This window comes from Martes martes (genome assembly GCF_963455335.1).
Source record: "Martes martes genome assembly, chromosome: 3".
Taxonomy (NCBI): Eukaryota; Metazoa; Chordata; class Mammalia; order Carnivora; family Mustelidae; genus Martes; species Martes martes.
In genome coordinates this window covers 157,386,148-157,401,155 of record NC_137890.1, presented here as the reverse complement: position 1 = coordinate 157,401,155, position 15,008 = coordinate 157,386,148, and the positions used below count along the sequence as shown (strand labels likewise).

General features: G+C 45.3%; 1 protein-coding gene across 1 annotated transcript; it reads right to left on the bottom strand.

Annotated features, from left to right (window-relative positions):
• Positions 1–638: 638 nt before the first annotated feature.
• On the bottom strand, positions 639–11,061 carry NCL (nucleolin). The gene is made up of 14 exons (XM_080799842.1): positions 10,633–11,061; positions 9,362–9,478; positions 7,556–8,045; positions 6,772–6,975; positions 6,464–6,550; positions 6,122–6,263; positions 5,319–5,443; positions 4,611–4,734; positions 3,579–3,736; positions 2,995–3,118; positions 2,614–2,747; positions 1,878–2,004; positions 1,289–1,512; positions 639–1,114 (listed from the first exon to the last, which is right to left on the bottom strand). Exons 1-14 carry the CDS (start codon positions 10,648–10,650, stop codon positions 1,038–1,040), a joined length of 2,151 nt encoding a protein of 716 aa, XP_080655968.1. The 5' UTR covers positions 10,651–11,061; the 3' UTR covers positions 639–1,037.
• Between the last annotated feature and the right edge of the window lie 3,947 nt (positions 11,062–15,008).

Below are 15,008 nucleotides of genomic sequence, written 5' to 3'. Positions count from 1 at the left end.
TGGCTAGGTTAAGACTTCTGCTCTGTAGCATCTGGGGCATTGTTTAAGTAATCCTGTTAATCCCTTGCCACAGACCTTCCTATGTCCCTTAACTTTTATTAGAGGTAGAGGGGACAAGGAGTACTTAAATTAGGGACTACTGACCATAGGCTAATACCAAAGCCCTTTCTCATCAGTTTAACCTGAGGTTGTTGGAGGACTTAGAAAAAATACGAGGTCCACCCACTGGATTGGTAGTTTCCTCTCCAGGCTCACTCAGTCCCAAAGCCCCCATGGTCCAGTCATCTGGCACAAATTCTATTGAGTCACTGCCAATTCCAGAGTCCACGCTCTCTGCGGCATGCCTCAGGAGGCCTGACCAATGTGCTCCTGGCCCCTCTCCAGAAGAACTTCTTCAGGATACCTGAAATTCTCAGGCCTCCTACAAGCAGGATAAAGCACAGCAGAATTCCAACAAGCCTTTCATTTCACCTTACCAGCCATTTCACCAAAACTTGTAGCCAGGATACTTGAAACCAATTTATCAAGCACTTCCAGGAGGGGTGGCGGGGTGGACCTGGAGTGGCAGAGCTGGCTTTGCCATGCTCCACCTTCACTACAGTCCAGGAGAAACACTCTAGGAAGTACAAGTCTGGCACCAGAGTTTAGGACTTTTAATTTGTCCCAAAGTTGCTGAAGCAAAAACCATGATAAAACATTCTGCTTTCCTTTACACCCCCCAACGCAAAAAACAAAAACAAAACTATTTGTAGGAAAAAAATGGTTTTGTACATGGGAAGAAACAATATAAATTCAAAACTTACAGATAAGGATTAGCTCTATCACTCATCTCTTTAAAAAGTTTATATGAATATCCAGTCAAAACCAACAGGGTATCTCCCTTGAAATGTTATCTATACGAATTTCCAAGTAGACCACAGGACTGTACTGTCTTGGAATGTCCTCAGAAGGCTCTGTCATTGATCAGGTAACAGAGTAAAAACCCCAGAGTCCTTTTCTTTCAAACAGAAGAGGGAAAAACAGAGGGATGGAAGAAACTATTCGAACTTCGTCTTCTTTCCTTGTGGCTTGTGGTCTCCCCCTCCTCCTCTGCCTCCTCGGAAGCCTCCTCGCCCTATAGGAAGGCAAGACATCATTAAAGAATAAGTGCAAAGCTGCCAGGAACCCTCCCCTCCCCAGAGTGACCAGTGAGAACCTGGAGATTGAGACAAGGGACCCTGGGCACATTCTTTAGTGCATGTGCCACAGTGCCCAGTACATACAAAACGAAGCCCCCCAGCCTCCTTACCTCCAAAGCCTCCCCGGCCTCTGCCACCAAATCCACCTCGGCCTCCTCTGCCACCACCTCGGCCTCCAAAGCCACCTCGGCCTCCACCGCGGCCTCCAAAGCCACCTTCACCCTTAGGCTTGGCCCAGTCCAAAGTAACTTTGTTTCCATCAATTTCACCATCTTCCATGGCCTCCTTGGCAGCTTTGGCATCTTCCTCACTGTTGAAGTCTACAAAACCAAACCTAAAAGGCCAAATGAAATTGCCCATTATAGAAGACATACTGCACCAAGTGCCCAGATTAACCTCACATGCTGGACACCGATCCCATTGGGAACAGATGTGATCAACGGAGAAAGACCCCAGTAATAGGAGCTACCGCAGAAGGCTGAAACTGGTTTTACTGTTTGAACCTCAGAAATGTCTCACAAAACAGCAAAATATACCTCTGAGAAGACAGAAGGTAAAATAATGCTAACTGTGAATTGTCTCTTCTTCTCGTGCGAATCCATAAACTGCCACCAATCGACAGAAAGGAGCTCAATGAGAAGATCTGCCAGATGGGAGGTCTCCACTTAGCAGACGCTGAAAATTCCCTGCTCAGCTTACCCTTTGGAGGACCCAGTCTCCCGGTCAGTGACTATCCTTGCCCGAACAGAGCCATCAAACGACTCCTTTAATGTTTCTTCTGTGGTATCCTCAGACAGACCTTTGACAAACAAAGTTTTGGACGGCTCTACGGAAGAAAAATTGTACATTTTACCTAAAGTCACAATTCACAATAACCAGACGCTGGCTTTCAATAATGTCCAGTATGAGACTACTGGCCAAGAATGCTCATCTTAGCAGATGCAAGCCCTTCACTTAAAGGCTATTTGAAAAAAAGCAGGTAAAAAGCAACTTAGTAAACTCGTGAATTAAAACAAAAGACATACAGCAAGCACCATCTTAAACTTACAGTGATTACCAGAGCAGCTGAGATCCTGTCTCAGATCCTTTATGGAAAGCCGGAGAAGCAATGCAAACCAGACAGAGAGCAATCCCTAAGCAGGAAGCTTTTTACAATGATCACACAGGGCAGTAACCAGGGGCAAATGTGCTGCTTGGAGAAGACAGCTGGATCAGAACTTGACTATCTAGAGGAATTTTCTTGAGATTTCATCAATTATTTTCTCAGATAATCAGTCATCATATCCAGTATCCTTCACTCAGCAACAAGAGATAAACAAAAATGTTCATCTCTAAATTGGACCAAAAAAAACCCCCCCAAAACAAAACACCCCAATACAGCAACACACCGAGGAATGCTGACCCACAACACCATACCCTATTAAATATAACTCACGGCTTCTGGCATTGGGTGATCCTCTGGGTCCTTGCAACTCCAGTCTGATTGCTCTGCCCTCAATTTCCCTTTTATTACAGGAATTTAAAGCTTCCTTAGCATCTTCAAATGAAGCAAATTCTATAAATGCATACCTGAGGACAAACAATCAATACTTAGAGCAAGTCACCGAGCACATGGCTCCTATGCTGTCATCTACCACCAAGCCTTTTACCTTAAGGAGATACTTAAATGATGCTCTTTATACAAATTTGCAGAGCTAAGACGATTCAGCTTCCGGTAATAGCCAGGAAAAAACAGTAATTTTATCCCCCTTTTTAGAGCTATGCAAGACATTCTTAGAGCATATTAATGGGTAACCTAAAGATACTAGTTATTTACCCTTTAGATTTGCCATTTTGGTTCTGGGGCACTTTAATAAAAGTTGCCTTCTCAAATACTTCCTGAAGGGTTTCTTCTGTTGCATTGTAAGAAAGGTTGCTTAAAACCAGTGTTTTTGATTCACCTACAAAAAAACAAAACAAAAACAAAAACCAACAACAACAAATGAAGACTCTGAAGCAATGGTCACCAAGTTTAGTCACAGCTACAATACCTTCTTCAAGAACTTCCACACCTGCGAAGAGTTATCATACCAACGTCGATGCAGGTGGGCTCCCACCTATTACTCAGACTGAGCACCAGTCAGGCAGTGTTTCAGTCCTGTTACCTAGAGACATAAAAGCTACTTATCTACATCTTCCTAGATTCTAATCTATGAATGCACACTAAGCTAAAGTAAAAAGCATACACACGAAGGAAGCTAATCTATGTTCTAATGCAAAATGACTTCGTACAGCTCTCACTCAAGACACTGAGTTATTACAAATAGAGGCATAACTTGTCTGATGTTTTTCTACATCTGATTTATTAGTTAAAGTACAAAGATTTCAACCCATCAATCCCAGAATCCTATAAATTCTTACCACTCCAAGTGCTATTCTTTCCACCTCTATAGTCTTGACTTTGACCCTTCTCTCCAGTGTAGTACAGGGAAATAGACCGCCCATCTATCTCTGTTCCCTGCTTTTCTTCCAAGGTTTTTTCTGCATCAGCTTCTGTCTTAAATTCAATGTAAGCAATCCTGCAACAGTGGGGGGGATATCATGAAGAACTCGTTTTTAAAAACTTTTTCTTTTTTTAAAGATTTTATTTATTTGACAGAGACAGTGAGCACGCAAACACAAGCAGAGGGAGTGAGAGAGGAAGAAGCAGGCTTCACAACACAGGGCTCGATCCCAAAACCTTAGGACCACCACCCAAGCTGACTGCAGACACCCAATGACTGAGCCACCCAGGTGTCCCTAAAAACCGTTTTTTTTTTTTTTAAGGTTTTATTTATTTGGCAGAGAGAGACACAGTGAGAGAGTGAACCCAAGCAGGTGGTGGGGGGTGGTGGTGGGAGAGGGAGAAGCAGGCTTCCCGTGTAGCAGGGCTTGATCCCAGGACCCTCGGATCATGACCTGAGCCGAAAGCAGACGCTTAACAATTGAGCTACCCAGGCAACCCTAAAAACCGTATTCTTTTAACACAAATGTTTTAATCTCAGCAACAGAACCTTGTTTCAAATGAGTACAATTAAAGCATTCTTTATTTCAAACTGAAATGTTCTCGTTTTCTGCCATGTCCTACTTTTCAATGAAAACTTTCCTCCCATACTACAAAAGGCTGCCAAGTATACCTAGAAAATTTATCCACAGTAACCCCGCCTCACTGCGTAACTACTATTACTTATAAAACTAAGCACACTGCACAGTACTTTATACATGAGCTCGCCTTTTAAAAATCACGGTATGGGTTAAGTATGTTATCTCCACTGTACAGACAGGAAACAGAGGCACTGATTAAAGGTTAATTTGCCAAAAATCACACACCTCGGAAAGTGAGATCAAAATTACGAAACCAGGGAAGTGCAATTATCTTAATAAAACTCAACATTCCACAGACACAAAACATACCCTTTGCTCTTTCCATCCTTGCTGACTAATCTGATCTCCACAGCATCTTCAAATACTTCTTTTAATTCATCCTGAGTAACTTTGTAAGGCAGATTTTTAGCCAGAAGTGTTCTCGCATCTCGATCTAGATAAAAAAGACAAAACTGTAAATGTATGGCCTAAAAGACATTCCCTTAACCCACAAATATCAGCTAATGGAAAAGTTCTGTTCAACAAGTAACCTGAGATACAACACACAAGGCACTCTGCCAGTATGGAGATGCAGCAGTGGCAAAAACAAAATGCTGTCATAATTCAAGCAAACTATATACTGAATATTTAGAACACAGTTCAAACTAAAACAGGTGCTCGGTATTTTTTGAATTAAAAAATTATGAACATTTTAAAACAAGACAAGTGAACAGAGAAAAGGTAAAGGATACAGAAAGAGTAGTTGGGGGACCTAATCTAGTTCCAGTGAGGAAAAGAACCGTCTATATTAACCAATTCTTTTTTTATTGAAGTCTATTCTTGCTTACCTGAGATTTGGGAATTTATATCACCAGCAGGCAGTGGATGTTAACACTTGAACTCGTTGAGTCCTCACATTATAAGGAAACCAAGGGAAGAAAGCTGAACTACTTAGTCTGGCCACTTACCTCCCGACCAGATACATACCCATTAAAAAGTTGTGAGAGCACTATCACAAGGACCTGAAGCCTTACATACCTTTCTTACTGTCTTTTCCCTTTGGTTTTTCTAGTTTAATTTCATTGCCAAAAACTTTCAAACCAGTGAGCTCCAAAGCTTTTTCCAGGTCTTCAGCAGATTCAAAATCCACATAGCCAAACTTCCTTTAAGGTGGTAACATGAAAAAAGTTATGAGAGGGGGGAAACCCCAATTAAAAAACACAAACTACAGAACAAATACTGGAGAGCAGGAACACTAATTTGAGGCGGAAAACAAACAAGTAAAAAAACACCTACAGTGCAAGTGTAAATATGGGGAAGGGATAGGAGTTCAACTTTGACATCATAGTAACCATACTGTTCTTAACAACTGATATTAACTGTCAAAAGAACCTATTTTAAGCACTAAGAAAATCCTATCTAAAAGCAGTAACAATTATAGCTCTTCAAATCCACTACCCATTTTTTTTTCTTTTTTAAAGATTTGACAGAAGGCAGGCACGCATGCGTAAGCATGGGGTAAAGAGGCAGAGGATGCAGCTGACTCTCCATTGAGCAGGGAGCCCAATTCGGGACTGGATCCCAGGACCCTGGGATTATGACCAAAGGCACACGCTTAACTAAGCCACTCAGATGCCCCAACTCCAGTATTTTTAGATTATTCTAGAAACATAAGCATCAACTTATTCAGAATTTAGTGCATTAACAAAATTTAAAGGAGATTTTGAAAACTTTGATTTGGGATTTTATATTTTGATAATCTAGTAACTTAATTCATTAGTGTCTAATATTTAAAAGACTTGCAAACCCAGAAGCAATGTGTAGAACTCCCTCATACTCACCTAGACACACCAATTCTGACATCCACAACAGCAAGATCATTTTTAGCAAAAAGGTCACTGATGCCTGTTTTTAATTCAGGAGCAGATTTGCTGAAGTTCAGGTTTCCAACAAAAAGATTGAAGGATGTAGTTGGTTCTGTAGCTATACAAAATATAAACTCAGAATTAGTCTATTCTATCTGTAAAATATGGCAAGAACTTAAACTTCCACTATGCCATTTCTACACAGAGCACATCAGATATCACAATATCACATCAGGTTTCAGTATTAAGTCCCTTTGTTGTTCATCACTTGTGCTATTCAGCGTCCTAACCCTCCCTAATCTACCATTCCCCAGTTACCTTCTACTTTCTGCTTCTTGGCTTCAGGAGCTGCTTTCTGTTTGGCCATTTCCTTCTTTCGTTTTCCAGGTGCTTCTTTAACAGGCTCTGGACAAGATTTCAAACAATCTGGTTACCAGTCAGTAGCCACACATAATGAAGTGCCTCCCTTTCTTTGGATAAAGTAACCTCTGTGCCCAACGTGTGGCTCCAACTCATGACTCCAGTCAAGAGCTGCAAGCTCTACCAACTGAGCCAGCCAGATGCCCCTGAAGTTGTCTCCTTCAAATAAAAATTTTAGGGTGTACTTTAGAATCTAACTTGAATACCTTCCTCTTCTTCTTCCTCCTCCTCCTCATCTTCCTCCTCCTCCTCCTCCTCATCTTCCTCATCCTCCTCCTCCTCATCTTCATCCTCATCATCATCCTCTTCATCTTCATCCTCAGCTGTGCTCTTGGCCTTCACAGGAACAGCTTTTGCAGGGGCTTTCTTCCCTTTGGCTGGTGTAGTCTCCATAGCTTCTTCTTCAGAGTCTGAAAGTGATGCTTAGTCAAAAGCTCAACAGAATTCTACGAAAACATTTTAAGTTCTAAGAAAATCTAAAGGAAGGGCGCCTGGGTGGCTCAGTGGGTTATATCTCTGCCTTCGGCCCAGGTCATGATCTCAGGGTCCTGGGATCGAGCCCGAGTCGGGCTCTCTGCTCAGCGGGGAACCTGCTTCCCCTTCTCTCTCTGCCTTCTGCTCTGCCTACTTGTGATCTCTCTCCATCAAATAAATAAAAATCTTTAAAAAAAAAAAAAAGAAAATCTAAAGGAAATGTAATTCTATTAATACCACTGTGCTTAGTAAATTACAGAAGGAAATTAACAGATTGGTTGGAAGCAAAATCTGCCATTATGAAAAATACTCACAAAATGTGCCATTAAGCATTTTCTCAGGGGCAGGCAATCATTTTGGGTAACTTAAGTCTAGTGTACCACAAACACCCCGGAAACCCCTGGAATGGCTTTCATCTAACTCCAGGTTGTCATGGAATACACAGCATTACTGCCAAAACCTCACCCCAATCTATCTTACAGAAGTAGCCCAGGAGCTAATGAAAGAACTCCTTACCATCTTCATCCTCATCTTCATCATCCTCCTCATCGTCTTCATCTTCTTCCTCCTCATCATCATCCTCATCATCGGAGGCAGGGGCAGCAGCAGCTGCTTTCATCACTGCTGGCTCAAATTCATCCTCGTCTTCATCCTCATCCTCATCTTCCTCATCCTCCTCTTCACTGTCATCATCATCTTCCTCATCACTGTCTTCCTTCTTAGCATTCTTACCGTTCTTTGCTCCCTTGGCTGGGGTGGCTGCTCCTTTCTTACCAGGGGTTGCTACCAATGCCTTGCCTGGTGTGGCTCCCTTCTTGCCAGGTGTTGCTACTGCTTTGGCAGGTGCAACGGTCTTTTTGGCTGGTGTAGCCGCTGCCTTTTTGCCAGGGGTAACAGCTGCTTTCTTGGCTGGTGTGGCAACTGTGACTTTTTTTGTTGGGGAAACCATCACCTTCTTTGCTGGAGTGGTGGTAGCCTTCTTGCCTTTTTTCTGAGGAATGATAACCTGAAGAATAAATAAAACCAAACATAAGGCTGTTTCCAAACCGAGAAAGATGGCCTTGGTTTCATGAATGAGTAGTAACTTCTGGAACTGGTTCTGGCTCCAGACCACAAGCACTTGATGTATGTTAGCATGTTAAACTACAGGGCCATGACGTGGGTCCTTCCATGTGCCTGAAATCACAGCCTTCATCTTCAAGTGACATACTCAAGCATAAGGAACGCCTCTTAACGGTTAAAGTATCTCATACATCATAACCCCATCTTTAAAGCAGCACAGCCTAACATGGACTCTGACAACAGACTGCTTGCATCCCACCTGCCACTGTATGACAGCCTTAGGCAAGGCTTTTCATTTTAAGCCTTAACTTTTTTCCTCCTCTGTAAAGGGTAACAGCACCAACCTCACATATTGTTAGAAATTATGAGTTGACAGATGTAATTTAAAGTCTTCCAAATAAAAAGCTCTACTTGTTAAGTGCTACTAAATCATTTAGAGGTCCTACAGTGGGCAGTAGTATGAAGTTCACTGAAGGCTCACTCTTAAAACCAGAAAATAAGTATCAAATATACTGGACAGTTAGCCCTCACAAAACTAATACAAAGACTGAGCATCTTAAGCTTAATAAAAATCATTTATCTACATCTAATTATACTACATCTATTTTGCTCACTGCCAGTTTTACTGGGTAATGTATTATCAGTAAAACCTTGATTAAACTCTACACAAGAAATCTGAGTACAAATATACTAGTTAGTTGTCTTCACAGCTGAGAAAACAGTAGCCAGGAATGGTAAACAGGTTAACACAGAGAGGTAGCAACCCTCAACCCACACCAAGAGGTACAGTAACCAGTTATCAGAAAACTCATAGACAATGGAATAGAGACTAAATCTCGCTTGGAGGCTGGGAAAATAATTACAACAACTCTTATTATTATTATTCTGGTAATGCTAACCTCAAACCTGAATACAAGGCACAGCAATGCCACTCACTTTACAGTTAACAGTCCAGGCTCTTTACTTATCTAGTATGTTAGGTTAACAGAGTCAAACTAAATGTCACAACTTGACACAACATTAACACCAAGCCCTCCACAGTGCTCATGAAAAGAAGACTCCGAATATTTTCTCTCAAATTCAAATACTTACCTCTATTAACAGGTCAATGAAGAGCTTGGGAAACAATCATCTCAGCAGGCCGTGGATGAATGAATGTAATCTTATTTTTGTCACTATTTTCAGACATCCAATACGCCCTGTTTTAACATCTCCATTTCATAGTGGAACACAAATCTGCGTTAAGTCGCATATAATTACCTCTTCTCCACTGCTATCATCATCTTCATCTTCTGACATTTCCTCATCTTCACTGTCTTCTTCTACCTCTTTTGGGGGAGGAGCCATTTTCTTGGGGTCACTTTGATTTTTACCAGCCTAAAAGAGACATTTAGCACATTACAGGTACATCTCAGACCGTTCATATTTTGCCATCATTCTACAAAGTAAAAAGCGGTCACCTCCCTTTCTTAAAACCCTGTCTTTTCCACTGCCAGATATAAAAATTAACACGAAAACCCATTACTGAGGTCAATGTTAAAACAGAAACTGCCAACCCCCACCCCATTATTCCTGTCAGGTTTTACAAAAACCCAAGGATGAAAAAGCAGCTACAACGAATTATGTCCCTTCTCCTTCTGCCTTCGTTAAACACATCCGTTTTTAAAACTATACTTGCAAAATCAACCATGACCTCACGCATGAATCTAATTGACTACTACTGGCCAATTTTAACGGCCAACAATCCACAGCCCTTCACCGGGGGGCGGGGAACTACAACCTGAAAAAAAGCCTCTGGTAAATTCTGGCACCAGGTCCCAGACTATCGCCTGAACCCAAATTCGGGGGAGGATCTTTTAGACAACTTAAAAAAAAAAAAATCAAACCTCAACCTTACTACCTTCGGTCCTCCCATCAAGTTCTTCCCGTTGATTAACAACCCCGCCCCTTCCAGGCCCGGCGGAGCCACGTGGGGATAGCCCGCAGGTCACCATGTGCGCGCTGCACCGCACAGAAAGCACGAGGAAGAGCCTCCTCCTGCAGTCCATCTCGTATCGGCTCGACTGGCCGGGGCCGGCATCCCGTCGGCCGCAGAGCCTCCATCTAAAGCAATCCCACCGCTCCCCACCTTACCGCCAAGTCCCCTCCGCAGACGCCGGGACACACGCGGCGCGGCCCACGTGGCGGGCCGCGCACTGGGGCACGTGCGTCAGGAGGCGGGACCCCGCTTGGGCCCGTCGCAGGAGTTCGGCATCATCCCTCCATCCAGGGGCCCAGCGCCCCCTCCCCACTCAGTCTCTAAGTCTTTCCGCGCCGCAGCAACCACCCGCGGAACTCGCCGAAGCGCTTCACCTCGCTACCGAATAGCCAAAAGCCGCGAGACCTCCACACTAATCGCGCGAGATTTCCCGCAGCATGGCGCCCTCGAACGCGCCCGGGACGGCGCGCAGGCCCTCCTCCTCGCGGCGCCGCGCGCGCGCTCCTCAGAAAGCAGGCCTCGACGTCCATGCTTGCGCAAGCCGTCTTCTTACCTTTGCGAGCTTCACCATGATGGCGGCTTATGCCGGCAGAGTGTGTGGCGGGCGAGTGGCGCAGAGGAGCCTAGAGGAACCCAAGCGACGTCGATGGCGGCCGCTGGTACAGAAGATCCCGGAGCACGTACGCTTGGCTGCTAGCTAGAGCTCGAGACTGAGGCGAAAGACTGAGCCTGCCCAGTAATCGCCTCTGGAAAGGCGACGATGGCGCCCCCGTGACTCCGTCTCGGCCAATCAGAGGTTGCGTCCATCCCCTGGCCCAATCGGGAGCCTCTACCCCAGAACGGCGCGGGGCGGGGCGCAGGCGGGAGAGGGCGGGCCAAGGCGGGCAGGGGAGTGGGGAGGGGATTCGGCGGCGGCGCCCTGGGGGCGGGACTCGCTTTGTGCAAGGCCGGCGCCGATTGGGTAGTGGGCGCGCGGTTCCTGAAGTGCCCCTACGCGGCCTGCTCTCCCGGCGTCTGCGCAGTGAGAAGGAAGATTTTGGCGCCGCTTGTTCTTGAGCCCCGGGCGGCTGGCTAGGGGTGATTTTGGGTTCCCAAATGTGTCGAGGTCCTGTCGACTGAGGAGGCCTTTGCGATGCTGCGCGGCTCCGGCCCGCTCTCCACGCTGAGCCCTCCGGCGGCCGTGGAGAAGGCAGTTCGTCCCCCGTTTCCCCGCTGATGAGACCGAGACCTCCGGAAACTCGGGGACCGCAAAGGTTCACAGCGCCCTCGTCGGAGGCCCACGTCAGCCCCGCCCGCCAACGAACAAGGGACCAGAAATTCCCCGTCTGCAGGTGGCTCTCTCCCGGGCCACGTGTCCGAAGCTGCCTCCAGAGAGCCGCGGATGTCTGAGCTGGTGCACAAATAGCACATTTAATGTCAAGTAATCTCACGCACTAGGTATTTCTCCCAATGAGGAGCCGGCCCAGAGAGAGAACTTTCTGGTGATCGCCAGGTGTCATAACTGGAGTGGAGAGAGGAACCTGACCAAGCACAGAGCCAACCCTTTGACCACTCACAAGTTCCCTTTTTGTTATTTGAAACAAACAAAAAAAGCATACATTAAAATGTGACTGAATTCAGTATCACCAAATGGTGATAGGAGGACCGATAGGAGTCGGTCAAAAGAGCCAAAGGAAAAGTTCCCTCAATGGCGGAGGCACAGAGGGTTCTGTGCGTTGTGCTTCTGTGCGTTGTGCTTCTGCCGATTACTTTGATGGGTCACTGTGGGCAAACTTCACTCGTGTCAAATTTAACGCAGAGCATTTCCTGCAGTATAGAGACTGCCTAGGACATATCCTGAGCATCTGGTACCTAAAATGTTTCTAGAAAACCATGCCTGATACCTTCGGCTATGACAGTATTTCCATAATTGAACTGCTGTTCACAATCACCTCTGGAGATTCTAATTAAAGAGGTTTGGATTGGGGACCAGGATTTTGTATTTTAACAAGGGCCCACGGGGATTCTTGTGAGCAATCAAGTTATTTTGCAATTCTTAACTAGCATACTCCTGGGACTTGAGTATGTGGGAAATCCACAGCTACTCATGGGGGCTCTGATCAGGGAGGAGGCTGGGACTAGTACTGGGGTTAGCACCCTGCTTTCTGACCCGTGGAGATCCCCGGAGGAAGTTAATTTTCTGATCTCTGAGATGGGGACCAGGAGACTCTTCCTGGGTTATGGAGGACAGAAAGAACGGCATGGGCCAAGGCATGGTGGAATAAGACCCTGGTGGTTTTTTCTGGTTTGTTTGTTTGTTTGTTTCTGTTTTGTTTTTAAAGATTTTACTTATTTGACAGAGAGAGAGAGAGAGAGAGGACATGGGGCGGGGGCGGGGGGCAAGGAGAGAGGGAGAAGCAGGCTCCCTGCTAAGTAGGGAACCCAATGAGCAACTTGGTCCCAGGACCCCTGGATCATGACCTGAGCAGAAAGCAGATGCTTAACGGACTGAGCCACCACCGGGACCCGAAGACTGGTATTTTCAAGCAGTTTGGCACAGAGTAAGATTAGGGCACTCATAGGAAGAGGCTGGAGAGATAAGCAGTAAGGCACGATCGAGTGAAAATATTCTAGAAACATTGGTACGGCTGGCGCCTTGTTCAGATCTGTTTATATCACCTCCTAAGAGGTTTTCCCTGATCCTCTAATGAAAAGTGCCACCCAGGGACTCCCTATCACATCACCCTAATTGAGTCACCTGCAGGTACATATTACTGCCTGACATGTTTCTTGACTGTTTATTGTTTGCTCCCTCCGCAGTCATGAAAACATAGGTTTTGTTCTCTGCTATATTCCTGGCACCTAAAGCATTGGCAGACACAAGTAGAGGTGAAAATTATTTATTGAATGAATGAATGAATGAAAATGGTTTAGGTAAAAGAAGTAGTTGGGAGATCCAGTATTGTTTAATGTTCAAGTCCCTTGCTTTGGAGTCAGTCTGGGATAGAAAAGTAGTAATGCTTAACATTTATATAACGCTTTACTATGTTCCAAGCAGTATTCTAGTTTCTTTACATATTAATTCATTTACAAGAAGCTTACCTCTGTTTTACAGAACTAGGGCACAGAGAGGTAAATCAACTTGTCCAGGGTCACACAGCTAGTAAGTAGAGGAGCTAGGACCCTACTCTGTCATTCCAGGTTCTTCATCTATAAAGTGGGGATCATAATAGTACCAACCTCTTGGGTCATTATGGTATTAAGTAAGATCCTGCATATAGGGCACCTGGGTGGCTCAGTGGGTTAAAGCCTCTGCCTTCGGCTCAGGTCATGATCCCAGGGTCCTGGGATCGAGCCCCGCATCGGGCTCCCCGCTCAGCAGGGAGCCTGCTTCCTCCTCTCTCTCTCTGCCTGCCTCTCTGCCTACTTGTAATCTCTGCCTGTCAAATAAATAAATAAAATCTTTAAAAAAAAAAAAAAGATCCTGCATGTATTTTTTGAGGGCACATAATAAGCCCTAAGCCCTGAATTAATTTTTTTGAAGATTTATTTATTGGGGCACCTGGGTGGCTCAGTCGGTTAAGTGCCTTCGGCTCAGGTCATGATCTCAGGGTCCCTGTTCAGCTCAGTGGGGAGCCAGACTCTCCCTCTTCCCCCACCCCTCCCACCCCCGGCTCCTGCTATCTCACTCTATCTCCTTCTCCGTCTCTCAAATAAATAAATAACATCTTCTAAAAAATTAAAAAGTATTCTTTAGAGTACCCAGGCGAGTGGGGGGAGGGGCAGAGGGAGAGAGAGAATCTCGAGGAGACGCCCCACTGAGTGGGAAGCCCAATGTGGGGCTCAATCCCATGACCCTGAGATTATGACCTGAGCCGAAATCAAGAGTTGGATGCCTAAGAATTTAAAAACCACATTCTCTGTTCAGCTGTTAATCCTGGGCTATAATGTCAAGAATTTAAAAATTATCATTCGCTAAAAATTTAAAAATCAAGAGTCGGACGCTCAACTGACTGAGCCACCCAGGTCTCCCAGCCCTCAATTAATTTTTAGCCATTGTTACTACTGACAGACTTGGTGACTTGGATAAAGAGGGAGAAAGGATAATTTACTTCCATTATCTGCTGAGTGTGTATGTAAGTGGAGTGACGCTAGGAGGGATGCAGGTCTTGGGAGGCGCTAATGAGCTCCGTGTTGGACACGCTGGGTGCATGAGGGATACCCATTGCTTCGGGCAATTGGTCCTGCAGAGATGGTCACACAGCCACAGATTGTGTGCGGACCACCCAGAATAGCCAGAGTGAGGAGAGGAAGCAGCCCAGGCCTGGTGGGAGACATCTGGAAGTGGAAGAAGGTTCAGAGGCAAAAGCAGAGCCAGAGAGGGGAGTTTAAATTTTTATTTATTTTTTAAGATTTTATTTATTTATTTGAGAGACAGAGCACAAGCGAGGGGTAGAAGCAGAGGGAAAGGGATAAGCAGACTCCCTGTTAAGGCAGGGCTCCATCTCAGGACCCTGAGATCATGACCTGAGTCAAAGTCAAACAATTAACTGACTGAGCCACCCAGGTGCCCCAGAGAGGATAGTTTCAGAAGCCGAGAAAAGAGAGGGTTTTAAGAAAAAGGGAAGAAAGAACAGTGTTCACTGCCATAAGAAAGTCATATGAGGTGAGGTCCCAGAGGGTTTTCTAGACTTGGTATTGAGAAATGAGGGAGATGCTGCCAAGGCTTGCTTTCTTGTGCTGGGGTAGAAGTCACTCTGACCATGGATGGAGAGCAGTGGTGCTAAGTACAGAGGGTGCCCTTGGAGAAAGCGCCCTCGGGAGAGGGAATGTTCCCTCTACTGATGCTGTCCAAGGAGGAAGATGAACTTTGGGATAGCCTGTGGAGAAGGAGCCAGTAGAGGGAGAGTTGGAAGGTCAGAAAGAAAACGAGAGGACAGATTAAGTGAG

Excerpts from the sequence above, each read along its gene's own strand:
- NCL (XM_080799842.1), bottom strand. Across the intron at positions 3,119-3,578 it reads AAAGAATAGCACTTGGAGTG|GTGAATCAAAAACACTGGTT; the intron begins GTAAGAATTTAT and ends GTTTTTTTGTAG. Across the intron at positions 2,748-2,994 it reads CAAAATGGCAAATCTAAAGG|GTATGCATTTATAGAATTTG; the intron begins GTAAATAACTAG and ends GTTTGTCCTCAG.